This window comes from Lactuca saligna, chromosome 7 (assembly GCF_052625555.1).
Source record: "Lactuca saligna cultivar CGN05327 chromosome 7, ASM5262555v1, whole genome shotgun sequence".
NCBI lineage: Eukaryota > Viridiplantae > Streptophyta > Magnoliopsida > Asterales > Asteraceae > Lactuca > Lactuca saligna.
This window is the reverse complement of record NC_136423.1, coordinates 34,112,033-34,140,000: the sequence shown is the minus strand read 5'-3', so window position 1 is coordinate 34,140,000 and position 27,968 is coordinate 34,112,033. Positions and strand designations below refer to the sequence as shown.

Here is a 27,968-nt window from a genome sequence, read left to right as displayed (position 1 = left end):
AAGTTTTTTTTTTACATATTTTTTTGACGAACAAAATAAATGAATCACTAGATGATTCATTTGTAAGATGATTCACAAGAAAAAATTCCCAAAAAAACATCTTTATGATTCATTTTTAAGTAAATTAAGAAAAAATTCATTTTTATGACAATTTTAGTGAATAACAACAAAATCATTGTATAAATGAATCATCGAGATGTTTTTTTGAGAATTTTTTCTCGTGAATCATCTTAAAAATGAATCATCTAATGATTCATTTTGTTTGTTCGCGAAAAAAATATGTAGAAAAAAAACTTTTTACCTTCCTACCAAAAATTTCCTTCTTATTTGATCTTGACTCTCTCTCTCTCTCTCTCTCTCTCTCTATATATATATATATATATATATATATATATATATATATATATATATATATATATATATATATATATATATAAGGGATAGTTCAAATAAAAACAGTAAATAGTGTGAGAATGTAAAAACACTATTTTATCTTATTATTCTGGGATGAATTTTGTATCAACAGCTTTATATCATTATTCAGGAGTGAATAAATAAATAGTCACAAGTTAAAACTAAAATTATAATTTACTATAAAAATGCATATATATATATATATATATATATATATATATATATATATATATATATATATATATATATATATATATAAGTTTATAATAGAATAATAATATCGTAATTAGTATATGTATAATCAAACATTAATATTCATATAAGAATTACTTCAACAATACACATATACAACATTCATTACAGAATAATAACATAAACATAGTGTTTTTACGTTCTCACGTTTTTACTGTTTTTATTTGAACTTATCTCTCTCTCTCTCTCTATATATATATATATATATATATATATATATATATATATATATATATATATATATATATATATATATATATATATATATATATATATATAGAAACTCCAAAAACCAGAGAAAAACCACAAGCCTCCAAAAAGAAAGATCCACTATATGATAAGTTGTAACAATCATATAGACTAATCTCTCAAGCTTCTCTCAAAAATATTCACATTTTTACAAAATGTTAACTAACACTTTCTACACTTCAAAAGAAGATAAGAAAGAAAGAACCAACACATGAAGTGTATTTTGGTTGGGTACTTTGAAACAAAAGCATCATACTCTATTTATAAGCTTGGAGACATCCTAAGCTTTCATCCTTATGGCAATATGGGATGGAGACACTATTCATTCTCTAGTCGAAAATTAACATTAGATAAATGGATGATACATGCAACCACATAAAAGGAACATCATCTTCAACTAACGATCATAATTTTTAAAAAATAGAATTATTATACTCCACCATAAAAAAGTATCTCCATTTAGAATAAACCATTCTAAGAATTTCACATCGATAAATGTTAACAAATTATGGTGCAACTTCCCCGCTTTGATACCATTTGTTGGGAAAATGGACTCATGGATCACGAACAATCCTCCAATAACAATAATATAATATATAATAACAATACACAAGAATATAAGTAGAAACTACAAAAACAAATAAAAAAACTACAGGCCTCCAATGAGAAAAATCTACTATATAATAAGTTGTTACAATCACATATACTAATCTCTCAAGTCTCCCACATAAGTTCTCATACTCTTCCAAAGTATTAATTAAAGCTTTCTACACTCTAACACAAAATAAAAGGAAAGAACTAAAGAGTTCAAGTATATTTTGGTTCAGTGTCTTTGAAACCAAAGCCTTGGACTCTATTTATAAGTTTGGAGTCCTCCCAACTCCCAAGTTTTCATCCTTGTAGCAATGTGTGATGGGGACATTATTAATTCTTTACCCAAAAGTCTGAAGAACTTAATGGTTTTGACACATTAATTTTTCCAACAAAACAAAACAAAAAAAACAAAACACAAATAAAAACTTGTTGACTCTACTGCTATGCGTACATCGTTTTCTGTCTTCTATAATCAGACCATTTTCAGCCTTGAAGAAAATTAATATATACTTTCACTCCAACAATTATTGCTTAATCAGAGAAAAAAATAACAAGAGATCCGAGTATTGAAAGAATCAATAGACTCTTATTGGACAGCGAATGGTTTGATTGACTTGATGAGACACATAACTTGGTGTTGTTGCCAAGACACAGAGATGGATTTCCCTGTAATGCAACTGCACTTGTATTTCTAAAAATACCAGTATCTGGAACACGTCCTTCAAGCTGATTGAAAGAAAGGTCGAGGTGTTTCAACACCAAAATGTTGCCAAAACTCTCGGGAATCAAACCCTTGATTTTATTGTGTGAAAGATCAACTGATGTAAGATTACCCAAATTCGCCATGCTTTCGGGAATGTCTCCATCCAACTGATTCTTTGAAAAATTTATACTGGTAAGCTGATCAAGAGGAGGGAATATTTCTTGTGGAACACTACCAGAAAGTTTATTTCCAGATAAGTCAAGACTCTTCATGTTTATACAGCTTTCAAGTGTCACTGGAATGCCTCCAGACAGATTATTGTTTGAGATATCAATGGCTTCTACCATCTTAAGCTTTCCTAACTCAGTTGGGATGTTACCTGTAAGAAAATTGTTGGAGAAGTTTAGATAGATCGATAGATTCTTCATACCTGCAATCATTGACCCTGAAATCGACCCTGTGAGCATGTTGTGTGAGAGGTCTATCGAAATCAATTTGTTGAGTTTTCTCATACTCTCTGGGATTGACCCATTAAACCTGTTTCCACTTACATCCAACAGAGAAAGCATCTCAAGCTTTGAAACAGAATCCAAAACCGAACCCACAAAATTATTGTTCATCAAGTAGAGTTCGGTAAGCTGTTTGAGCTCAAAGATTTCCTCTGGAATCTTTCCTTCAAGATTATTGTTACCCAACAAAAGGCTTTGAAGGGAAGAAATGTTTGAGAATTCTACAGGAATCACACCCGAAAATTGGTTTTGTCCCAAGTTTAACACGATTAAATTACTTAGGTTTCCGATTTCCCCTGGTAGAGATCCGGAAAAAGAATTACCATGAATTTGAAGGATTTGGAGATTATAAAGTTTTCCAATACTTGGTTTCAACAATCCAGAGAAATTGTTAAATGCTACATCCAAAATCACTAGACTTGAACAATTGAAGACGTCATCCGGGATTTTTCCTGACATTCTGTTGTTGCTAATAACTAGATATGTAAGATTTGATAACTTCCCTAAACCTTGAGGCATTTCTCCTGTCATCCTATTTCTAGCGAAATCTATCCAACGGATATTAGTGCAGTTTGTGATGCTTGATGGAATAGACCCTTCTAGAAGATTATTACTAAGAGACAAATTTCTCAGGTTATGAAGTGACCCGATGCTTGAAGGAATTACGCCTGTGATGGAGTTTAAGCTAATTGTCAAGTATGTCAAATTGACTAACCTGATTATGGATGCCGGAATCTCCCCGGAAAGATTGTTTTGATGAAGGGTAAGAGATTGTAATGATTTCAGCGAACTGATATCAGAAGAAAGATTCCCGATGAGATTATTCTCTGATAGTTGCAAAACCAATAATGATTTTAATCGGAATAACGAATCTGGGATTGTGGAATTCAGCTGATTATCATATAACCGTAAAACCTGTAAGCCCAAGAGATTTCCAATCTCAGGAGGAATGCTTCCAACGAGCTTGTTGCTGTATATATTAAGAAGTGACAGATTCGTGCAATGGCCAATTTCAGATGGTATTTTCCCAGAGAGTGAATTCTCAAACAACTGAAGAACTTGTAAATTCGACAAGTTTCCAATCTCTCTAGGAATGATACCAGTAAGTTGGTTTTGACTGAAATCAAGAGCTAGCAACTCTTTTAGATTACCAACAGAAGCAGGAATTGAGCCTTGAAAACGGTTATTATAAGCTCCAAATTGCTGAAGATTGATCAAATCACCGATTCTATCTGGGATTGAACCATTGAGTTTGTTGTCATCAAGGCTAAGTTGTAACAAGGAAGTGATATTACACAAGCTTTTCGGAATGATTCCAGTTAGCGAATTGTTTCCGAGGTCAAGTATTTGAAGATTCCGGAGGTTTCCCAGTTCCGATGGAATCGTCCCAGAGAGGGAGTTGGTGTAAATGGAAAGTGTAGTAAGTTGTGTGCAATATCCCAACTGGGAAGGAATGTTTCCAGTGAATGAATTGTAAGAAAGATCAAGAACCTGAAGGCTGGAAAGGTTTCCAAGAAAAGGAGAGATTTGGCCTTTGAACTGTGTTTGCTGAATAGAAATGGAAACTACACGTTGTGAGACATCATCACATTGGATTCCGGTCCAGTTACAGTGGTGGATGGAATCAGCATTCCAATCCAGGAGTGCACCGGTTGGGTCGTCTGTGATTGAGTTCTTGAAATGATTCAAAACATCGACTTCATCTTTTAAGCTAAAATCTGCAGATAGAACACCAAGTACCAGGAATGGTAAAATTACAAAGGTTTTGATTATCATTGATAACTTTGAAGTGGAGATAATTCTATGAGCATGAAGCTAGTTATATATTACTAAATATAGAAATTTTATTGACGTTAGACTTATCCTGTTTGACTGGTTGTGTTCATATGGCAATTCAGCACTCCTATCATTATTCAACTTGATTCGAAAATCTATGTTAAAAAACCAATTATGTTCATGCAAATACAAATACAGGAAGAAAAAACAACAATGGACACTTTGAAAATTCTAGTATTAACTATCGAACTTGTTATTATATTACAATTTACAACTGATACTTCAATTCATTAACTATCGAACTTGTTATTATATTATAATTTACAATGACATTGAATTTCATATTCATTAAATACCAACATGATATCTGGAAGTGAGATTAATTTATAATTAGAATTAAATTATGGTAATCAGGTTGTAATGGAGAAATATGTATGGAACCATATTTAATGTGAATGTTTTGTGGCGCCATTGACGGGGCTTTAGTAAATTTATTAACAATATATACGGGATATTATTCGAACCTTATAATATGTAGATCTGTAGATTATTAATATAAAAAGAGCGAATCAATGCATTTACGTCTTATATGGCAAATGGATACTACTCTGTGTCTACTTATATCCTCACCAAACTATTTCAAGTTGCAAAAGTAAAGTTGTCACTTTCTTGGACGAATGTGTTTCTACATCTACAATAAGGGTGTGTTCACATAATGGTAAATTGAATTTTGAATGGATTAAAATTAGTTATATTTGTTTCGTTAACAATAAATTAAATTTGTTTTTTGTTTGTTTGCAAGTTTGTCAAAAGGAGTTGGAAAGTTAATTATTTAATATGACCAAAATAACCTTTAGTTGATTTTTTGTAACATATATTATTTTTAATAAAAAAATAAGAAAACTTTAATTAATTAAACTCTTACCCATTGAAATCTATGTAGGTGTTAACAGTGCATGCATGTGTGGATAGAGGGTTGGGGTCGTGTGATGTCCAAAAACTTCAAATAAATTAAGATTTTTTAAAACATTTATATTTATTAAATTTTTTATCAAATCCGTTATTTAACCAAAACCTTTAGTTTCAAGCATCCAAATTAATATTTCAAAACATACTTTTAGTAAAACAAATCCATTTACAACTCAACCAACATCGGAATAGTAATAGTCATACAACTCATATCAATCGTCTGTGACAAAGGCACCGGTGTACAATCAAGCTAAACATTTACCCTTATTTGTACCTAATGCATCTGTAATAGTTATTTATATATGAAAGGGTAAACACGTAGCTTAGTGAATTCCAACACAACACAACATTATAAGCATTATAACCTACTCCTACTTATCATGTCATCATCAATCATACAAGCATACATATAACATAAACATCAAAATCATACAACTCGTGCCTATTTAGGAACACACCCTAAACAACACCTAAATAAGGATTTGGTTTAACGTCCGTGTTTTTAGGCTAGGCATTATTATTTGGTAATTAGGGAACTCACTAAGCATTATACTTACAGATTTTGTTTATGGTTTCAGGTACTTCCAGTTCCAAAGAGAAGGGCCCGACATGATAGCACAACATCCTCCCCTCACGGTTTCTGCATTTGAAATAATTTATACTCAGATGATTTAATACTATGATTTGTATGGATTTCAAACAATTAATGAATGTTTTGAATGAACTGTAAATGAAAAAAGTTATTACTATTTTGGGACGTTATAAGTTGGTATTGGAGCCTTGGTTTGAGGGATTTGGGCACACTTACAAGTGTGTTAGAACTCAAAATGAGTAAATGATAATTTTCTTAAGAAAATAAAAAGTTCAATTTCTAAAAAGGTTTTATCATAAAGGAGGGTGTGTGGTGTGTACGATCAGCCAAGCTCAAATAAATGGTTCCCAAGTTAACCATACTTATATGTAGGTGTATGCTTTTAAAGTTGTATATGATTAGGATTGTGTAGCCCTAGAATAATCGATTTATCCTCATTTCATGTTCTTTGTTTTGTTGTGGATTTAGGGTAGAATCTTCATTTGACAGTCTCTGTGATCCTCTTTTATATACAACTTGCATGCATACGGTAACCAGCAGTGTTGATAGAGGTTACTGGTACTACGAGTGGTGAGAGTAGAGAGTTCTTAGGAGAGTCTAGGATATGTATGTTGTGTAGCATAAGATTTGTGTATGGTTGTAATATGGTATCTTAGAGGAATCAGGATTAACCTTGAGGAAGGTACATGCAAGTGTGGAAGGTAGTATTGGGTCGGTACTACTGGAAGCACAAGACATGTACCTGAGATGAGAGCAAACCTGAAAACTCTAAGGAGGGCTTTGTGTTAGGAATGTTTTCCCTTAAGTTATAATTGCATGTTTATATGTTGTATTTCAGTTTAAGGATGGTAACGACTACTCGTGGAGGTTCAGATTCGAGTTCTGGTTTGGGCTCTGGTTCAGGTGCTGAATCAATTGATGAGAGGATACGCGAGTTCATATCAGCTGAGGTCACTTGTGGTATTTTGGATGCTACCCCCGTGCTGTTCGGTACCATGAAGAAGGGGATTATGGAATTGAAAGATGAGAGGCTTAGGACTTTTCGAGCTGAGATTGTTGCGGGTCAGATTGGGTATTGGGGCTCGAGCTCCCTCATTCTGGGAGTTTAAGGCTTGTGGAGCTCCATAGTTCTTTGGGTTTAAGGACCCCATCACTATTCGTTACTGGATCGCTGAAATGGAGAATGCTTTGCATACGAGCTTTTTCCCTAAGGGAGCAAAGGTGGGATTCACGTCCTGCTTACTGAGGGATAGAGTAGGGGATTGATGGGAGCAGGTTACCTGAGCTATATGGACGACAAAGATAGGAGTGATGACATGGGAAGAACTTGTTCAAAGGTTTCAGATTGATTTTTCACTAGCTATCAAGGTGTAGCAGCTAGTGAGAGAGTACTAGGAGCTCCGCCAGACTATAAAGACTGTAGCAGAGATCACCGCCAAATTCAAGGAAAGGGCAATATTGATCCTATAGTACGTTGAAGATGAGGAGATCAGGAAGAGGAGATATCATGATATGCCGAGGGATGATATCAGGGAGTTTGTGAGCTTTTCAGGGTACAAGACCCTAAATTATATGATCGAGAAGGCCCGAAGCAGGAGATTGAGTTGGAGCTCCAGATGAAGTGGAAGCTAGAATATGTTCAGACTATGGTAGGCTAGGCTAAGAGGCCCAATACCTCCTATGTCCACACCAGAGGCCCCGTTACACCAAGTGCAGCAAGTTGTATAATGGAGCTTGTCGATCAACAGGATCGGGATGTTTTAACTATGGTCAGTCAGGCCATGTGAGCAGGGATTGCCCCAATAGGGCTCTGATTTGCTTTCATTGCAATTAGACCAAGTATAAAAAGGCTGATTGTCCAAGGTTGTCCTGGGGAGAAATAGTGGCGTCTGTGACAGCCACCTTGTGGATTACTGATGGTGGGCAAGGCAAGGCGGAGGCTCATGTGGTGAAGATCAAGGCTTTTCAGCTGACAACCGATGAGGGTCGTGCAGTGCCAAATGTGGTTCATGTTATGTGTTTTATCACTACCCTATCTTTCTTTCTTTTTTTATGCTTATGTTTATTGTGATCTTATATAGGGACCTTTTTGGTCAATGTTTTATCTGCTCATCTTTTGTTTGATTCGGGGTCTACCCAATCCTTCTTATCTTTTACGCTCAGCAAGAAGTTTTGAGATGCTTCTGGGACTTTGGAATCTCCCCTAAAGGTGGAGATTGCGGTTGACCATAACGTGTGTACTTCGAGGATTTTTCGTGGTGTCTCCCAAAAAAATTAGTGAGAGGTTCTCTATTGATTTGATGTTTATCCTCTTGAGAAGATCGAAGGTTATCATCGGGATGGATTGGTTGGGCCCCAATGGGGCCATGATTGATTGTAAGAAGCAATTGGTGAGGTTCGAACCCCAAGTGGGGGAGAACTGGTTATTCCTAGTAAGAGAGCTTAAAATGGGCCAACTCTCTGTTTAGCTGCGAGGGCCATGAGATATATTCTGGGTTCCTGACTTATGTGACAGCGCACAGGATGAGGGCACGATGAAGTTGAGAAGGGTGCCTATTTTGTGGGATTTCCCTGATGTTTTCCTCGAGGACTTACCTGGATTACCTCCTGAGAGGTAGGTTGAGTTTCAAATCAATTTGGTACCCAATGCGGCTCTGATAGCCATGATACCATATCGTCTGGCACCATTTGAGATGCAGAAGTTACTAGACAAAGGTTTTATATGTCCAAGCAGTTCTGCATTGGGAGCACAAATTCTATTTGTGAAGAAGAAATATGGTTCACACAGAATGTGCATTGACTATTGAGAGTTGAATAAGCTAATGGTGAAGAACCGTTACCTACTTTCAAGGATTGACGATTTGTTTGATCAGCTTCAGGGTATGTATTAGTTTTCCAAGATTCATCTACGATCAGGGTACCACCGAATGAGGGTCAGGGATGAGGATGTGCACAAGACAACCTTCAGGACTCGTTATGGTCCTTACGAGTTCGTGGTGATGTCATTTGGGCTCACTAATCCACCATCAGCGCTCATGGACCTCATAAATTGGTTATGCAGGTCTGTAGCACCTGGTTTCCGGTATGTGAATTTTATTTGAGCATTGCCCTAATTTAGCCTTGGACTCGGCGAGTCATAGGGTCCGACTCGCCGAGTAGGGACGAGACTCAGGACACGTTTAAGTGGGCGACTCGGCGAGTCCATATCTTGGACTCGGCGAGTCACCGCTGCTGGATGAAACCCTAAGTTTCAAGGGTTTGCACCCTATTTAAACCTTCATTCCGCCCCAACTCGTCCCCATTCACCCCCAGAACTCCCCCAACATCGTTTTCCCTTGTTTCCTTGAGAAATTGAAGTGTTCTTGGTGTGTTCTTGAAGGTTTTGAGGAGAAAGAGGAGTAGATCAAGAAGAAGGGAAGGAGATCAGCCATCTTTGTGTCATTTCAACATTTTCCTTGAGGTATATCTCGTTTTCCCCCTGTTTCTATGCTTAGGATTTCATTTGGGACACCCTTGAGCAATTCTTCAAGCTTGTTTGTGCTTAATGTTTCGTAATAAGTGGATTAACCTTTAGATCTAGGCAAGATTGAGCTCCAGGAGCTCAGATCTGTGAGCTTTATGGCCCCATGTGGCTTGTTCATCCTAGATCTACCCTTTTGAGGCATTTTGCACCCTAAAATCCACATTAGTGAATATCCACGCGTAAAGTTGGAAACTTTACGTGTGATTTGGGTCCTAGAAGTCCAGATCTATGAATGGCATGGACTGAAATCGAGTAAATCTGTGTATTTGGTGGATGCATGGCGACGACTCGGCGAGTCGTATAGGTGACTCGGCGAGTCTGGTCGCGAGTCACCGATTTGGTCCCTTCATGATGTGTCGAGTTGAGCCGTGAGTCACAGGGGGTGACTCGGTGAGTTGGGAGCTGGACTCACTCATGATAGGACTCGGCGAGTCAATGCCCTGACTCGGCGAGTCCAAGGCAATCTTCATAGATCAAGAACAGACTCGGCGAGTTGTTCATACAACTCGGCGAGTCTTAGCATAAAGTGTTCTTCGGATGAAGATGAACTCGACGAGTTGTTCATACAACTCGGAGAGTAGGATGAAGGAGTTGAATGACAGTTAGAAGGTGAACTCGTCGAGTCATAGCCCGAATCGACGAGTAGAACCAGGGACCCAGGACAATAGTTTGATAGGGACTCGGCGAGTGGAGATCCACTCGGCGAGTCGGGTCAACTGAAAGTTGACTCTAGCTTTGGCTTAGAGCTAGACCGGGGGTAAAATGGTCATTTTACCTAAAGGACAGTTAGCAGTGTTTGATTGAGTATGTTGTGGGAATTGCAGCCGGAGGACTCCCGGAGCAGCAGCAGTCAGTTAGTTCCCGATCAGTTCAGCAGCTACTTTGAGGTGAGTTACCTTCCAGTAGTGGTGGGTCTAAGGCCACACGGCCGGCCCACCAGTAGGAGATGTATGATAGATGATTGTCTTTGTGATATCATCTAGGTTTGCTATCACCTGTTATGTTGCATGCTATCATGATACGTTATATGCAATAGTAGTAGAGTTCGGTTGTTAGGACCGCTGGGTAGTCAGACACCCCAAAATTATCTGACTGTATGTGATGGTATGCTTGTATGTTGGTCTATTATGTTATGCGATAGAGGTAGCGGAAGGGGACCAGTCCCCGAGGATCGGTTGTTAGGACCGATGGGTAGTCAGCACCCCAGAATGGCTTGACACGGGTAAGACGGCACCCCAGAATGGCCGTATGGGTAGGTCGGCACCCCAGAATGGCCGTACCGGGTAGTCAGGCACCCCAGAATAGCCTGGCAGTGCGTATGTTATGTGATTGTATGGTATGTGGTACGTTGGGGGAACTCACTAAGCTTTGTGCTTACGTTTACAGTTTTGTTTTCAGGTACCTCTGCATCGAAGGGGAAGGAGCCGGCGCGGTAGCGGCACGTCATACACACACTCTTCGGTTTCCGCATTTTCGAGATTTACTGGGATTGTACTCTGATATTTTGATGGGATGTATGGTTTGACCTTTTAGAACATGGTTACGATGTGTTATGGTGTGATCAAACAATGTTTTTATTTATTAATGTTTTCTAAAGTAATATTTTAAAATGAAATTTTCGGACGTAAAAAAATTGGGTCGTTACAAGTTGGTATCAGAGCCCTGGTTTGAGGGATTCGGACACGCCTTCGGGAGTGTTTGGACTCAAATCGAGGGATTGAAAGATTTTCCAAAAAAGAAATTGTTCTTTAAAACCCGAAAAAAAAAGTCATAAGAAAGAGCAAAGTGTGTGACGTGCGCGACCGGCCGAGTTCAAGTAAGTATTCCCCATAGTACCCATACAAGTTTATGTTATGTTTATCAGCTTACGTAGAACTGCATGTTAGAATAGGCTAAGGATCTAGGAGTGATGCCTTATGTGCCTGCTTATGTGTTACAGCTTTATGAATATTGCATGCTAGAATTGAGTAGACAGCAGTAGTATAGCCTGTTTAGGTTATGCCTGAAAGTATGAGCTTAGCATCCTATGTTAAGTGTCGTTTCTTGTTATAAGAATAGTTTTGGCTTGAGTCTGTTTTTTTTTCCTTATCCGAATGCTGCTTGCTTCGTGCTTGGTGGGATTCTGAGTAATGGGAGTTAGCCACCAGGTAAACACGTCACACCACATGTAATCAGGGTTGAATAATCCCAAAGTATTGGAACTGGCCCTATTGCGCAGCTCTTGTTTGAGTCCAACCGTTGTAGAGACGGATCTTTTACTTGAAGGACTATCTAATCCTCATCACATGTGATGGTGTTTAGGTGGTGGCTAACTGGCATTATGAGGAGACCTACAGCAGCTGAGGACCAGTTGTGTTGAACTTGAGTTTTCCCTAGGGCAAGCCTAGGATGAGAATAACAGAGAGTAGCAGTAGTAAAGGGGAGCTGGTGGAGTCGAGGAATTCCTCGAGAAGGTACGAATAGATGTGGAAGGTAGTATGGGCCCGTACTACTGAAAGCAGAGGATCCGTACCCGAGCCGAGGAAGGCCAAGACGAGACCAAGGAACCTGCAAGTAGTTGAGATCCCTCAGAAAGTAGCAGTACCACTAATGATTATTATGATGTTTTGCAGAATGGTGGTACTTCGACCGAGACCGACAGATGGCGGGTCAGGAGAGGGGTCAGGTTCGGGATCAGGCATCGAGCCGATTGATGAGAGGCTACGTGAGTTCATCACGTCGGAGATCACTAGGGGCATCCTTGAGTCGACCCCCATCATCTTTGGGTCGATCAAGGAAGGGATCGTGGAGTTGATGGAGGATCGCCTACGGGCATTCAGGAGCGACTTGGCCTCTATCCAGTCGGGATCTCGCACACTGTCCTTCAAGGACTTCAGGGGCAGTGGTGCGCCGGATTTCCATGGGGTGAAGGACCCCATTGTCGCCAGGCGATGGATTGCGGATATTGAGTCCACCCAGTTGACCAGCTTCTGCCCTGAGGGGTCGAAGGTGAGGTACGCAGCAGGGTGTTTACGGGACCGAGCCCGGGATTGGTGGGAGTCAGTGGGTGACTCGTTGGGAGCCTCGGCTATCGAGGCAATGACCTGGTCGGACTTTGTGGCTAGGTTCAGGGCGGAGTTCGCACCAGCGGTCGAGCTTCAACAGCTGGCCAGGGAGTTTCTAGACATGAGACAGACGACAGAGACCGTGGCGGAGATCACCGCCAAGTTTCGGGAGATGGCTTTATTGGTGCCCCAGTATGCAGGTGACGAGGATATGAGGAGGACTCGTTACCATGATATGCTACGAGCTGACATTCGGGAGCATGTTAGCTTTTCGGCCTGCCCTACCCTGGACTCCATGATTGCCAGGGCTAGAGAGAGAGAGATAGATTTGGAGCACATCCGGAAACGAAAACTTGAGGACGGTCAGGCAGCAGGGGCTTCGGGGAAGAAGCCCAAGGGATCAGACGGGAGGCCGAAAGGCCAGTCGGGACCGAGCCGCTGCAGGAGGTGCGGCAGGCCGCACGAGGGGGAGTGCAGGATGGGATCGTCAGGCTGCTACAAGTGTGGCAAGTTTGGGCATATCAGCAGGGATTACACTGCTCCTGAGCCAGTTATTCAGACATCGGAGTTTTTGTGTTTCCACTGCAACCAGAGGGGCCACAAAAAGGCCAATTGCCCCATGTTGACAGTTTCAGCGCCAGTGAAGGCGCCAGCTCCAGCGACCCTGCGGATCACGGATGGCCGTCAGGGCAAGGCAGAGGCTCCAGTGGTGAGGAGTCGGGCATTTCAGTTGACTGCCGAGGAGGCACGCGCCGCGCCCGATGTGGTGATGGGTATGATTCCTTCCTTCTATCTTTTATTTTACGTTGTTATGATATTGATATGTGCTCCGTATGTATACATGTGTATTAGGATCGTTCCATGTGAACGGCATCCCGGTTCAGGTATTGTTCGACTCGGGTGCATCCCGATCGTTTGTTTCTCTTGCTCTTAGCAAGAGGTTTCATGAGACTTCAGGCGAGTTAGATTGCCCGTTAGAGGTAGAGATTGCTGACGATCGATCGGTGCGAGCATCGATGGTGTTTCGAGATTGTGTTCTGCGACTGTTTGAGGAGCGTTACCTGGTAGACTTGGTTCCCATTCCTTTGCGTAGGAACAAGGTGATTATTGGTATGGATTGGTTGAGCCCTAATGGGGCAGTGATAGATTGCGCTCAGCAGCTAGTGCGAGTCAGGACCCCAAGCGGGGGAGAGTTAGTGATTCATGGAGAGCGGCCGCAGTGTGGACCCACTGTATGTTCAGCAGCGAGGGCTAGGCGCTACCTTCAGCAGGGATGCGCGGGTTATGTCGCGTATGTGATGGATACCCGAGAGGCGGGTAAGGCGACCGTGAGCGAGGTCCCGGTGGTTCGAGATTTTGCTGATGTTTTCCCGAAGGAACTACCTGGGATACCTCCGGAGCGACAGGTGGAGTTCAGGATTGACCTCATTCCCGGTGCGGCCCCGATAGCCAAAGCACCATATCGGTTGGCTCCTCCCGAGATGCAGGAGTTGTCTACGCAGCTGCAGGAGCTGCTGGACAAGGGATTTATTCGGCCGAGCAGTTCACCCTGGGGAGCCCCGATTCTATTCGTAAGAAAGAAGGACGGGTCGCATCGGATGTGTATAGATTATCGGGAGCTGAACAAGGTAACGGTGAAGAACCGATACCCGCTTCCAAGGACTGACGACCTATTTGACCAGCTTCAGGGAGCATCTTGGTTCTCCAAGATTGACTTGCGTTCGGGGTATCATCAGATGAGGGTCAGGGAGGAGGATATGCAGAAGACTGCGTTTCGGACGCGCTATGGTCATTACGAGTTCGTGGTGATGCCGTTTGGGCTCACCAATGCTTCTGCCGCGTTCATGGACCTCATGAACCGCGTGTGTAGACCGATGCTGGATCGGTCTGTGATAGTCTTTATCGATGATATCTTGGTCTATTCCAAGACTCGGGAGGAACACGAGGAGCATCTGAGGGAGGTATTGGAGACCCTGAGGAGGGAGAGCTTGTATGCCAAGTTCTCCAAGTGTGAGTTTTGGTTGCGCGAGGTGCAATTTCTTGGACACCTCGTCAACCAGAACGGGATTCTGGTTGATCCGGCCAAGGTCGAGGCCGTGATGAGATGGGAGGTCCCGAAGTCTCCATCCGAGATTCGGAGCTTCCTGGGATTGGCGGGCTACTATCGGAGATTTATCCAGGATTTCTCCAAGATAGCCGTACCCCTGACACGACTGACGAAGAAAGCCGTGGTCTTTCGGTGGGGACCCGAGCAGCAGGCTGCGTTTGAGATGCTGAGACAGAAATTGTGTGAGGCACCGATCCTAGCCCTGCCTGAGGGCGTAGAGGATTTTGTGGTTTACTGCGATGCGTCCATATCAGGGTTGGGCGCAGTTCTGATGCAGAGGGGGCATGTCATTGCCTACGCTTCGCGGCAGCTCAAGCCTCACGAGGCAAATTACCCGACGCACGATTTGGAGTTGGGGGCGGTGGTCTTTGCCCTCAAGATTTGGCGGCATTACCTCTACGGGGTTCGGTGTACCATCTACACGGACCACAAGAGTTTGAGGTACCTCATGGACCAGCCGAATCTGAATATGAGGCAGCGGCGGTGGTTGGACGTGGTGAAGGATTATGATTGCGAGATCCTTTACCACCCGGGGAAGGCCAATGTGGTGGCCGATGCGCTTAGCCGCAAGACGGCGCCGATCAGGGACGTCTGTTTGAGGATGACTGTGGTGACTCCCTTGTTGGAGCAGATTCGGGAGGCTCAACAGGAGGCTATCAAGGAGGAGCATCGGAAGAGCGAGCGTGTGGTGGGTCAGGTTTCCTCCTTTGATTACGATGGCAGAGGACTTTTGACATTACACCGTAGGGTGTGGGTGCCGTATCACGGTGGCGTGCGTCAGATTTTGATGGAGGAGGCGCACAAGTCCCGATTTTCTATTCATCCCGGGGCGACGAAGATGTATAGGGATCTTCGTCCGGATTATTGGTGGCCTTGCATGAAGCGAGATGTGGCATGGTACGTCGAGCGGTGTTTGACCTGCAGGAAGGTCAAGGCCGAACATCAGAGACCGCATGGCAAGATGCAGCCGTTGGACATTCCACTGTGGAAATGGGAAGATATCACGATGGATTTTATCACAAAGCTTCCCAGGACCGCACGGGGAGTGGATTCGATTTGGGTCATCGTGGATAGATTGACCAAGATTGCTCACTTTATTCCAATTCAGGAGAGCATATCGGCCAAAAAATTGGCCGACATCTATATCAGGGAGATTGTGGCACGGCATGGGGTGCCAGTATCGGTAATCTCGGACAGGGATGTGCGTTTTACTTCCAGATTCTGGAAGAAATTTCATGACGAGTTGGGCACTCGTCTGCATTTCAGCACCGCCTTTCACCCGTAGACAGATGGTCAGAGTGAGCGGACTATCCAGACTTTGGAGGACATGTTGCGGGCGTGTGTACTGGATTTCGGTGGTAGCTGGGATACCTATCTTCCTTTGGCTGAGTTCTCCTACAACAACAGCTATCACACGAGTATTGACCGACCCCCGTTCCAGATGTTGTATGGGCGGAAGTGCAGAACCCCGATATGTTGGGGGGAGGTTGGCCAGAGAGTCATGGGAAGCACCGAGGTGGTGCTAGAGACGACCGAAAAGATCCAGCAGGTTCGGAGCAGACTTCAGACTGCACAGAGTCGGCAGAAAAGCTACGCCGATAGACGTCGATCCAACTTGGAGTTCCAAGTCGGGGATATGGTCCTCCTGAAAGTCTCACCTTGGAAAGGTGTCATTCGATTCAGGAAGCGGGGCAAGTTGGGCCCAAGATTCATCGGGCCGTTCAGGGTTGCAGCCCGGGTGGGCAAGGTGGCGTATAGGCTGGATCTGCCAGCCGAGCTCAGTCAGATCCACAGCACCTTCCATGTTTCGCAGCTGCGGAAGTGCCTGGTGGACGATTCAGCAGTAGTACCGTTGGAGGATATTCAGGTTGATGACAGCTTGAATTACATTGAGCGTCCAGTCGCAATACTTGACAGAAAGACCAAGACGTTGAGAAACAAGAGGGTAGAGCTAGTAAAGGTGCAATGGCAGCACCGCAAGGGTTCGGAATGGACTTGGGAACCGATGGACGAGATGATGGAGCATTACCCCGAGCTGTTTCAGGACCAGGCAGCAGACTTCGAGGACGAAGTCTAAAATAAGTGGGGGAGATTTGTAGCACCTGGTTTCTGGTATGTGAATTTTATTTGAGCATTGCCCTAATTTAGCCTTGGACTCGGCGAGTCATAGGGTCCGACTCGCCGAGTAGGGACGAGACTCAGGACACGTTTAAGTGGGCGACTCGGCGAGTCCATATCTTGGACTCGGCGAGTCACCGCTGCTGGATGAAACCCTAAGTTTCAAGGGTTTGCACCCTATTTAAACCTTCATTCCGCCCCAACTCGTCCCCATTCACCCCCAGAACTCCCCCAACATCGTTTTCCCTTGTTTCCTTGAGAAATTGAAGTGTTCTTGGTGTGTTCTTGAAGGTTTTGAGGAGAAAGAGGAGTAGATCAAGAAGAAGGGAAGGAGATCAGCCATCTTTGTGTCATTTCAACATTTTCCTTGAGGTATATCTTGTTTTCCCCTGTTTCTATGCTTAGGATTTCATTTGGGACACCCTTGAGCAATTCTTCAAGCTTGTTTGTGCTTAATGTTTCGTAATAAGTGGATTAACCTTTAGATCTAGGCAAGATTGAGCTCCAGGAGCTCAGATCTGTGAGCTTTATGGCCCCATGTGGCTTGTTCATCCTAGATCTACCCTTTTGAGGCATTTTGCACCCTAAAATCCACATTAGTGAATATCCACACGTAAAGTTGGAAACTTTACGTGTCATTTGGGTCCTAGAAGTCCAGATCTATGAATGGCATGGACTGAAATCGAGTAAATCTGTGTATTTGGTGGATGCATGGCGACGACTCGGCGAGTTTGGTCGCGAGTCACCGATTTGGTCCCTTCATGATGTGTCGAGTTGAGCCGTGAGTCACAGGGGGTGACTCGGTGAGTTGGGAGCTGGACTCACTCATGATAGGACTCGGCGAGTCAATGCCCTGACTCGGCGAGTCCAAGGCAATCTTCATAGATCAAGAACAGACTCGGCGAGTTGTTCATACAACTCGGCGAGTCTTAGCATAAAGTGTTCTTCGGATGAAGATGAACTCGACGAGTTGTTCATACAACTCGGAGAGTAGGATGAAGGAGTTGAATGACAGTTAGAAGGTGAACTCGTCGAGTCATAGCCCGACTCGGCAAGTAGAACCAGGGACCCAGGACAATAGTTTGCTAGGGACTCGGCGAGTGGAGATCCACTCGGCGAGTCGGGTCAACTGAAAGTTGACTCTAGCTTTGGCTTAGAGCTAGACCGGGGGTAAAATGGTCATTTTACCTAAAGGACAGTTAGCAGTGTTTGATTGAGTATGTTGTGGGAATTGCAGCCGGAGGACTCCCAGAGCAGCAGCAGTCAGTTAGTTCCCGATCAGTTCAGCAGCTACTTTGAGGTGAGTTACCTTCCAGTAGTGGTGGGTCTAAGGCCACACGGCCGGCCCACCAGTAGGAGATGTATGATATATGATTGTCTTTGTGATATCATCTAGGTTTGCTATCACCTGTTATGTTGCATGCTATCATGATACGTTATATGCAATAGTAGTAGAATTCGGTTGTTAGGACCGCTGGGTAGTCAGACACCCCAGAATTATCTGACTGTATGTGATGGTATGCTTGTATGTTGGTCTATTATGTTATGCGATAGAGGTAGCGGAAGGGGACCAGTCCCCGAGGATCGGTTGTTAGGACCGATGGGTAGTCAGCATCCCAGAATGGCTTGACATGGGTAGTCAGCACCCCAGAATGGCTTGACACGGGTAAGACGGCACCCCAGAATGGCCGTATGGGTAGGTCGGCACCCCAGAATGGCCGTACCGGGTAGTCAGGCACCCCAGAATAGCCTGGCAGTGCGTATGTTATGTGATTGTATGGTATGTGGTACGTTGGGGGAACTCACTAAGCTTTGTGCTTACGTTTACAGTTTTGTTTTCAGGTACCTCTGCATCGAAGGGGAAGGAGCCGGCGCGGTAGCGGCACGTCATACACACACTCTTCGGTTTCCGCATTTTCGAGATTTACTGGGATTGTACTCTGATATTTTGATGGGATGTATGGTTTGACCTTTTAGAACATGGTTACGATGTGTTATGGTGTGATCAAACAATGTTTTTATTTATTAATGTTTTCTAAAGTAATATTTTAAAATAAAATTTTCGGATGTAAAAAAATTGGGTCGTTACAAGGTCAATGCTGGATCAATCTATAATTATATTCATTGATGATATTATGGTCTAATCCGAGACCAAGGAGCAGCAAGATCAACATTTCTGAGAGGTGTTGGAGACCTTGAGGAGGGAGAGGATTTATGCTAAATTATCTAAATACGAGTTTTTATTGCACGAGGTGCATTTTCTGGGACACATCGTTAACCAGAAGGGAATGTTAGTTGACCCAACCAAGATCGAGGTTGTGATGAGTTGGGAGGTACCAAGGACCGCATATGAGATTCAGATTTCATAGGTCTCTAAGGGTACTATCGGAGACTTATCCAAGATTTCTCCAAGACTGTTGTGCCTTTGACCTGTTTGACAAAGAAGAATGTGACCTTTCAATAGGGGCTGATCAGCAGTAGGCTTTTGAGACTCTGAGGTGAAGATTGTGTGGGGCCCTGATTATTGCGCTCCCTGAGGGTTTGGATGACTTTTTTGTTTACTATGATGCCTCCATTTTGGGTTTGGGAGTGGTTCTAATGTAGAGGGGTCACCTGATTGCTTACACTTTGAGGCAACTAAAGCCTCATGAGGCGAACTATCCCACATATGATTTCGATTTGGGGGTCGTGGTGTTTTCCCTCAAGATCTGGAGACATTATATGTATGGGGTTTGGTGTACGATCTATACTAACCATAAGAGTTTGAGGTATTTGATGGATCAACCGAATCTAAATATGCGACAGCAGAGATGGTTGGATGTGGTAAAGGATTAAGATTGTGAGATCATATACCACTCTGGTAAGGCCAAAGTGGTGGCCGGTACCTTGATCTGCAAGGATGTGTGTTTATCTATCCAGGATATCTATTTGTGGATAATTACCACCTCACATTTGTTGGATTTGATCAAGGAAGCTCAAATTGAGGGTTTGAAAAAGGTGAACTGGAAGGTCGAGTGGATCAAGGGGCGGATACCCTTGTTTTTTAGGGACAACCAAGGATCGTTGACTTAGTGTGGTAGATTTTGGGTCCCGGTATCAGGTGGGGTGAGAATGACAGTTATTGAGGAGGCGCATAAGTCAAAATTTTCTATCCATCCGAGGGCCACAAAGAAGTACATGGATTAGAGGTTGAGTTGTTGTGGCCATGTATGAAGAAGGAGATAGTTTGATTTGTTAAGCGATGCCTAACTTGCAAAAAAGTCAAGGCCGAGCATCAGAGACCCCATGTCAATACGCAACCTTTACCCATTCCCATGTGGAAATACTAGGAGATCACTATGGATTTCATCACAAAATTACCAAGGACGGCACGTGGTGTTGATTCTATCTGGGTCATTGTGGGCAGACTAACCAAGAGTACACATTACATCCTGATTGCCAAGAGCATATCTGCAGAGAAGTTCGCTGACATTTATATCCAGGAGGTAGTAGTTAGGCACAGGGTGCCAGTTTCAGTAGTCTCGGACTAGGATGTTCATTTCACCTACAGGTTTTGGAGGAAGTTCAATAAGGAGTTGGGTACTCAATTGCATTTCATTACATCATACCACCCTCAAACCAATGGTCAGAGTGAGCTGACAATCCAGACGCTCGAGGATCTGCTATGGGATTGTGTGTTGGATTCTGGAGCAAGTTGGGACACTTACCTTCTATTGGTCGAGTTCGCCTCAACAATAGTTATCATGCCAGTATTGATCGACCGTCATTCGAGATGTTATATGGGAGAAGGTACAAGATCATGGTTTGCTTAGGGGGTGGGAGGGGGAGGTTGGCATTGAGTTATAAGGAGTACAAAAGTTGTACTCAAGACCACAAAGTTGATTCAGCAGGTGTGCGACAGGTTGCGAGTCGTGTAAATCCAGCAGAAGAGTTATTTCGATCGGCCTCTTCAGACCTTCAGTTTTAGGTAGGATACTTGGTGCTTCTGAAGGTGTCACTTTGGAAAGTTGTCATCCACTTTTAGAAGCGGGGCATGCTGGGCCCCAGATTTATCAAACCTTTCAAGATTTCGGCCAGAGTGGGCAAGGTAGCATACCGGCTAGATTCTCCTGATGAGCTCAGCCAGATCCATAACACATTCCATGTGTCGCAACTTCAGAAGTGTGTGGTAGATGAGTCCGCAGTGGTTCCTTTGGATGATATTAAAGTTGATGAGCACCTGAACTATGTGGAGACGCTGATGGTGAACTTAGACCAAAATATGAAGGTTTTGTGTAACAAGGAAGTTTCACTGCTCAAGGTCAAGTGGCAACATCAGAAAGGTTCCGAATGGACCTGGGAATCCAAGGCGGAGATGCGAGAGCACTACCTTGATTTGTTCGAGGAAACACACTTCGAGGGCGAAGTCTAGTTTAAGTGGGGGAGAGTTGTAACATGTATATTGTTCAGGTTTGATTTTGAATCCTTGATTTTTGATTTTATTGCAAAAAGGGTCCCCGATGTTGATGTCCTTGATTTTCTGTGTTGCTCGAGTACGCGGGACGTACGCCTTAGTACGCTAAGTGTACTAGGTCTCGTGGGGGTATGACATGCATACTTCGATACGCTAAGCGTAAATGGTTTAGACCAAAATCCATATAATTAGGGTTTATGCGCTATTTAAACCCATTATAGGACTGAGGCCTTCCCCTTCATCGGCCTCCATCCTAAGTTCGACCATCTTTGCAAACCCTAGTTCATTTTGAGTATTTAGAGATTTTCAGAGTGATTGTGTGCTTCTTTGGTTGTGAAGAAGGATCTTCAAGGAGAAAGCTTTACCCTCAAGTCTTTAGATCCAAAATCTCCTCTTCATTTTGCACCATTTTGAGGTATAAAGCTCCATACTTGGCTTGTGTCTCTTTAGATATTAGTTAAGGATTCTTTTCTTCCTTTTTGTCCCCAAAGTTTACGGCATGATGAGTATAAGATACTCCTAAGCTTTAAAGGTGTCTTTTCAGACACTTTAAGGCATCTCAAGTCATAAAGATGCAAGCTTGGACCTTGATTTATCCCCATCCAAGAGTTAGAGTGTAGAAAAAGGGTGAAATCGGCTAGGTTTCTAGCGTTGGACTTCTTGTAGTCATGCGAAGGCATAAAGTTTTCAACTTTATGGTCTTAGGGTTCTTAATGGGTTCAGATCTAAGTTTTGGTCGTTGGGTCTTAAGGCTTTAAGACATTTTTGGATGGGTTGCATAAAGGGTGCGTACGCTGTTCGTAACTCCCTATACGCAACACATACTACATCCCAGTTGCGATCCTCCAACTTCGGTCGAGTACGCTACGCGTACCAGTTGGTACGCCGAATGTATCGTCCAATCCAATTTTGGGTCTGTTTTGGGCCTTAACCATTGGGCTTGCTAGTTGGGTTGGACCATGTACTTTCTTATTGTTGGGCCACTTTAGATGATGGGGTCATTTTGGACCTTGGTTGAAACTTAGGTTTGGGCCTAGGATTTTGTTGGGCTTAAATGACTAGCTTAGCCCATTTTAACTTGGACATTAGGCAAGTGTTGTAGGTTTTTATTTTGGGATATGTCTCAATTATTAATTGGGACTTTATTGTTTAGTTAGCATGAGGGTTTGTCCAATCTAGTAGCTCTAGCATTTTCTTAGGATTTTCAGCAGCTGGGGTGAGTTTCCTAACTTGATCCATGGTTCGAAGGCACCAATGCCGACCCATTGTTTGTTGTGTAGGAATCTGGATGTCTCTATGATGCTTTCAAGAAAGACCAGAATCTGGCCCCTGGCATTTGCATGAAAGACTAGGATGTGCCTCCTGGCAGTTATATGAAAGACTTGGGTCTGGCCACTGACGTTATTATGAAAGACCAGTATTTGGATCTCGACACTGAACGGAAAGAGTATGATTTGGCCCATAGCATTTATCTTCTTTCATGTGTGGTTTTTGGTACTTGGGGAACTTACTAAGCATTATGCTTACATATTTTGTTTATGCTTTCATGTACTTCCAGTTCCAAAGGGAAGGGCCCGACATGATAGTACAACATCCTCCCCTCACGGTTTCCGCATTTGAAATAATTTGTACTCGGAGGACTGAATACTATGATTTGTATAGATTCCGAACAATTAATGAATGTTTTGAATGACCCTTAAATAATATTTTTTACTATTTTGGGACGTTACAAAATGATTACTGAGGAGGTGGTGGGGGGTTGAGTATCTTGCCATTAGAGAGACTATGTGTAGATGAGACAAGGTAGTTGATAGAGGAACTAATGGATATACTGGATCGAGGAACTAAGCAACTGCATATAAAATAGGTCAATCCTGACAATGTCCATTTGAAGAAAAACCATAGGCCAGATATGACCTAGGGGCGGAAGACAAGCAGAAGGCTCAATAACCCCAACTATTTATGTTGGTACTTGCTTCCGAGACAAAATCTTCTTAATTGGGGGAGAATATTACCGACCCAAATTTCTTATGTTAGTGAGGTTAGTCTTCCATTATGTAGGATTAAGCCTTACATGTGTTTATGGTGTGAGATTATAAGTTTAATATATAACAAAACTAGTTGATATGCCAGCGTGAACACAATATTGAGGATATTGATCTTCAAAATAGTTATACCACATACATACAGATACCAATGTGATTAAGATCAAGAAAATATGCTCAGTTGGTTGCAGTGGTTAAGTCATATTTGTGCTTTTTTATTTTTTATTTTTTATTGAAGAAACCTAAATGATAAGCCCATGTGAACACAAGAACAAAGCTCTTAACCTTACAAATAGGAACATATTTCTAGACCACATAACATATTTTCACACAAGATAACATGTTTTCGTACAACTGAACATATTTTCATACCATCGGACATTTATCTTTATACTGAACATGTTGTGGAAAAAACATAATAATCTCCTCCACAAAACTCCAAAAGACTTGATGTGTTTTTCATTGGAAACTACATATATAGAGCTTTCCAAATATATAGGATACACAATTTATTGATTTATGGATTGTTCCATACTTCCTATTGAAGTTGGTCCAACAATATTTTTTCTGACCTCAAACATTTTTTGTATATTATACAGTCTGTGTCAAAAACATCATAAGTTCCTCTAAAAAAATCAAAACACTTTGTGTTTTTTCATCGGAAACTAATCATCCAATCAAAGTATAGTTTCACCCACTACATAGTCAGAATACATTGTTGCTTAGGACGCTGCATAAGAAGCTGCTTAAATGAAAATTGTAACTTCCCCGTGTATAGAGAGTAAAATTTTCATTTTTAAATAAACTAAAACCATCCAATGCCCTTTACTCAAAAGAGCTTCATGGTAGCAAGTTATAGTTTCTGAACATCAGAGTGAAAAACATTAAAGCCAGCACAGAAATCTCCAGTGGATACAATGCAATCAAGTCTGGCTCTTTCCATTGCTACAAGAAGTACCTGAAACATTTAAACGTAAAGGGGTAAGCACAAAACTTAGTGAGTTCCCCAAGATACCACATACATCACATAATACCATATAAAACAATAACAACCTATTTCAGGCAATAGGTATGTTTCAACATATGTGAATGCTATGATCCACCCATGGTCTTACAATCACTTCCGTTGGTAGAGTCAACATCTAGTATTTCCTACCATGGTCCAACCATGGCCTTTCATGCACTTACTGGTCTATTTTAACCCATAAGAATGCTATGTTCCACTCATAGTCTTACAATCACTTCCGTTGCTATAGTCCATCTACAGTTTTTCTTATCATGGTCCACCCATGATCTTTCATGCAAAAGCCACAAAGACAATATAGAATACCATGACACCAAGTTTCCTACATAATATAGTGTGAAAATTCACCTCTCAGTTGAATTATACTAGCACCACATTTTGCAACAAAAGTAAAGGTTCATACTACTCACCAACTAAACATTAATCAAAAGTTAAAACCTTGTCTACCACCTAAAACCATTAAGTTGACAAAAGTCAACTTGGTCAAAAAGTCAATGGTCAACAATCAAAGTCAACCACGTAGACCACCATGCTGTGGCAAGACCTTGGCATGCCATAGTCTGGCTTGATCCAAAAAGCGATGGATTCGGCCCTTGCGCCATGGTAAACACTTGATCACGTCGTGCTCAAGCTGATAAATCCAAATCTTCATCAAGTCCTTAATATGTTAGGAAAATTTCTCATATTTTCCAGAAGGATTCATGACACCCTAAACGTTCATAAAAACAGTAACTATATGGCATGCATGTCAAATACATGTCCATCCCTAAGCTAGGTCAAAATGGTAAGAAATTAGGTCAAGATCCCATGCATGACACCAACAACATAAGAGTCCATATCTAAAATATATTATACTCTTGGGACTTCTTATATTAATAAAGTTGCAAACCTTATTGCAACCACTCACTCAAAAACTCAACAAATGAACCAATCTAGCTTAAATTCTAGATCTACCAGATTTGAACTATAAAAATTGAGTCTTTAAAACTCACAATAGTCCTGGAGGTGCTCAAATGAAATGCTTGCACTTTCTAAATAGATCCTTTCACCACAAACAACCTTCTTCTTTCTTCAATGGACACAAGTATGCAAAAATAAGCTCAAAGGAAACAAAATGAAGTTAGGATTTGATTCTCTACACTTGGGGGTGATGGAGGCTGGGGGTAGGAGACACCCTAGCTATCACATCCTTTAAATATGGTTTAAGGCATGAGATATAGTGTTTAAAACCCTTACCGCCACCATGCCATGCTTAAGAGATAACTATGTCATTGTCATTAAATGAATCACACATTGTGTGACATCCTCTTCTGGCACGTATCACAATATTTTCCGTTTTGGGAGCCTGACATGAAAACTTCCTAGGGCCACCTATCCCTAAATTACTCATGCCCGGGCACGCTTAACTACAGAGTTCTTATGGGATCTACTACTCTTACTACCCCCTTTTAATGAATGTTTAGTTCTCTTTCCCAACTGATGTGGGATCAGGTAGGATCAGGTATGTTTTAAAGTCATGAGGGCAATAGATCCCATAAGAACTCTGCAGTTAATTGTTCTCAGGCAAGACCAATTCAGGGATGGGTGACCCCTCAAAAATTTTCGGGCCGGGAGCCTAAAGCTGCCAATATTGTGATACGTGCTAGAGGGCGATGTTACAAATGGTATTAGAGCCAGGGCACGTGTTGATGTGTTCGATGGGGACATTGAAACCTATAATGGGGGTTGAAGGAAGGCAAGTTAGCTGCACCTGATCCAACATCGGCTGGGAAGGAGAACTAAGCATTCCTTAAAAAGGGTGTGGATACTTTCTCTGACACAACGCATTTTAAAGTCATGAGGGCATCAGATCCCATAACCCTATAGTTAAGCGTACATGAGCAAGAAAAATTTAGGGATAGGTGACCCCCTGGGAAGTTTTCATGTCGAGAGCCTAAAGCGGATAATATTGTGATACGTACCAAAGAGGGATGTTACACACCATGGTCCCGATCCTACCACGTTGTGGTGTCAGGAAAATTACAAAATCATAGCATTACAAGGTAGAAGACTTGTACCAAAAAAATATGGATGTTACAAAAAGCTCATTAATGATCTAAGGGGTTTCCTTTACCATTTTGGACCCCATAAAGATTTTTTATGACTATGAGAGCCACATTATGCAAGTATTGCTACAAAAGTCATAATTAAGCACCTAGAACATTCTCCCGAGATTTCACTATATTGAGATATAAATGAAGAAAAAAATGTTAGTATTCATAAAGTTTATACAAATCAATTTTGTTGGGTCTATTTAACGTAGCCCATTCACTAGCTAATCATGAAAGGTGTGCTAGAGCTATAGAATTTCATTATTCTAGTGATTGGATTTGATTCAAATTTAGTATTTGGATACTGGAACAATGTAAGCAACAACTACTGTAATGTTTTGATATACTGGATATGATATTTTCATTAAATACTTGTTGTGTTCTATATTAGCATGTTTAATACTTGAATATTCTAATTATTATGAATGTCCATAGTCATTCCTAATTGTGGGAGCAACTATAAGATAAGACTAATATGAATTGGATTGGTTGATTTTCATGGAGATGAAAATAACAAAGTGTTGCACCCAACTTCATATGTACTTGTTGGAGAAGAAGTATTGGACACTCACCCGTATCAAGATCACTTCATGGATCATAGTCATGAATGATACATGATCGAAGGTAGTATATTTATATTCTTTGACCAAGAATGCATATTTGGGACTTAAGTGTGGGGATTATTTTGCTTTGATATGGTTAACAGTTGTTCTTTAAAAAGAGAGCAATAAAGGCCATTATTGGGTATAAAATGAACTACATGAAAGGCGTATGTAGTTAATATGAGATTTGTTCCTGTTATTCGTTGAGAACTAGACATCTAAGGACTTACTAAAAGTTGAACACCATATGAGATTAATGGTGACCCATGCCTCATGTTCAACATGAAATTTGTGACAAAGGGATAACTGATATAATACCTTATAAATGAATTGGAACTTTGAGCTTTTGGGAATTTGATGTTGTTGCATGGTACTTCTTTACGTGTTGTTAGGACAGTGAAATGTTGTTAGATGTTCACCACTATCTATGTCAATCTATAATGAATCTTATACAAATGGGAGATTGTTAGATATATATGCTTAATAATCATTTTAGAATGATATTTCCAATAAATTATGATCCTATAGGTCACACCTTTATCACATAGTCACTTATTGAATATTTATTAGAAATCTATTATTAATCAATATTATCAACTCTTGCATTTAAATTGAAAAAAAATGTTATTTTTTGAAAACAAAATTTTCCAAAGAGTGTATCTAATTATTAACTCATAAGGTATGAATTAATATGTCATGTATAAAGTTTTGGACTTTTTTGAGTTCACTTGAATAAACTAATGTACATATGATAAATGAGATGGAGTGTAGGACGCTTCATGCCCTCCTCTCTCTTATTCTTGACTGAACCCATCAAGTGTGGGTGAGGGGTGGCTTGTTAGCTTTCCTCTTACACACACCATGCCTCTTAAATGCCTTACCTTTGACCATGATAGAGGTATGA

General features: G+C 41.6%; 1 protein-coding gene across 1 annotated transcript; it reads right to left on the bottom strand.

The window, feature by feature from the left end:
* Positions 1-1,912: 1,912 nt before the first annotated feature.
* LOC145004052 (uncharacterized) lies at positions 1,913-4,523 on the bottom strand. The gene has a single exon (XM_078962952.1). It carries the CDS (start codon positions 4,495-4,497, stop codon positions 2,041-2,043), a length of 2,457 nt encoding a protein of 818 aa, XP_078819078.1. The 5' UTR covers positions 4,498-4,523; the 3' UTR covers positions 1,913-2,040.
* Between the last annotated feature and the right edge of the window lie 23,445 nt (positions 4,524-27,968).

Coding starts and splice junctions, on each gene's coding strand:
- LOC145004052 (XM_078962952.1), bottom strand. CDS start 4,497: ATGATAATCAAAACCTTTGTAATTTTACCATTCCTGGTACTTGGTGTT.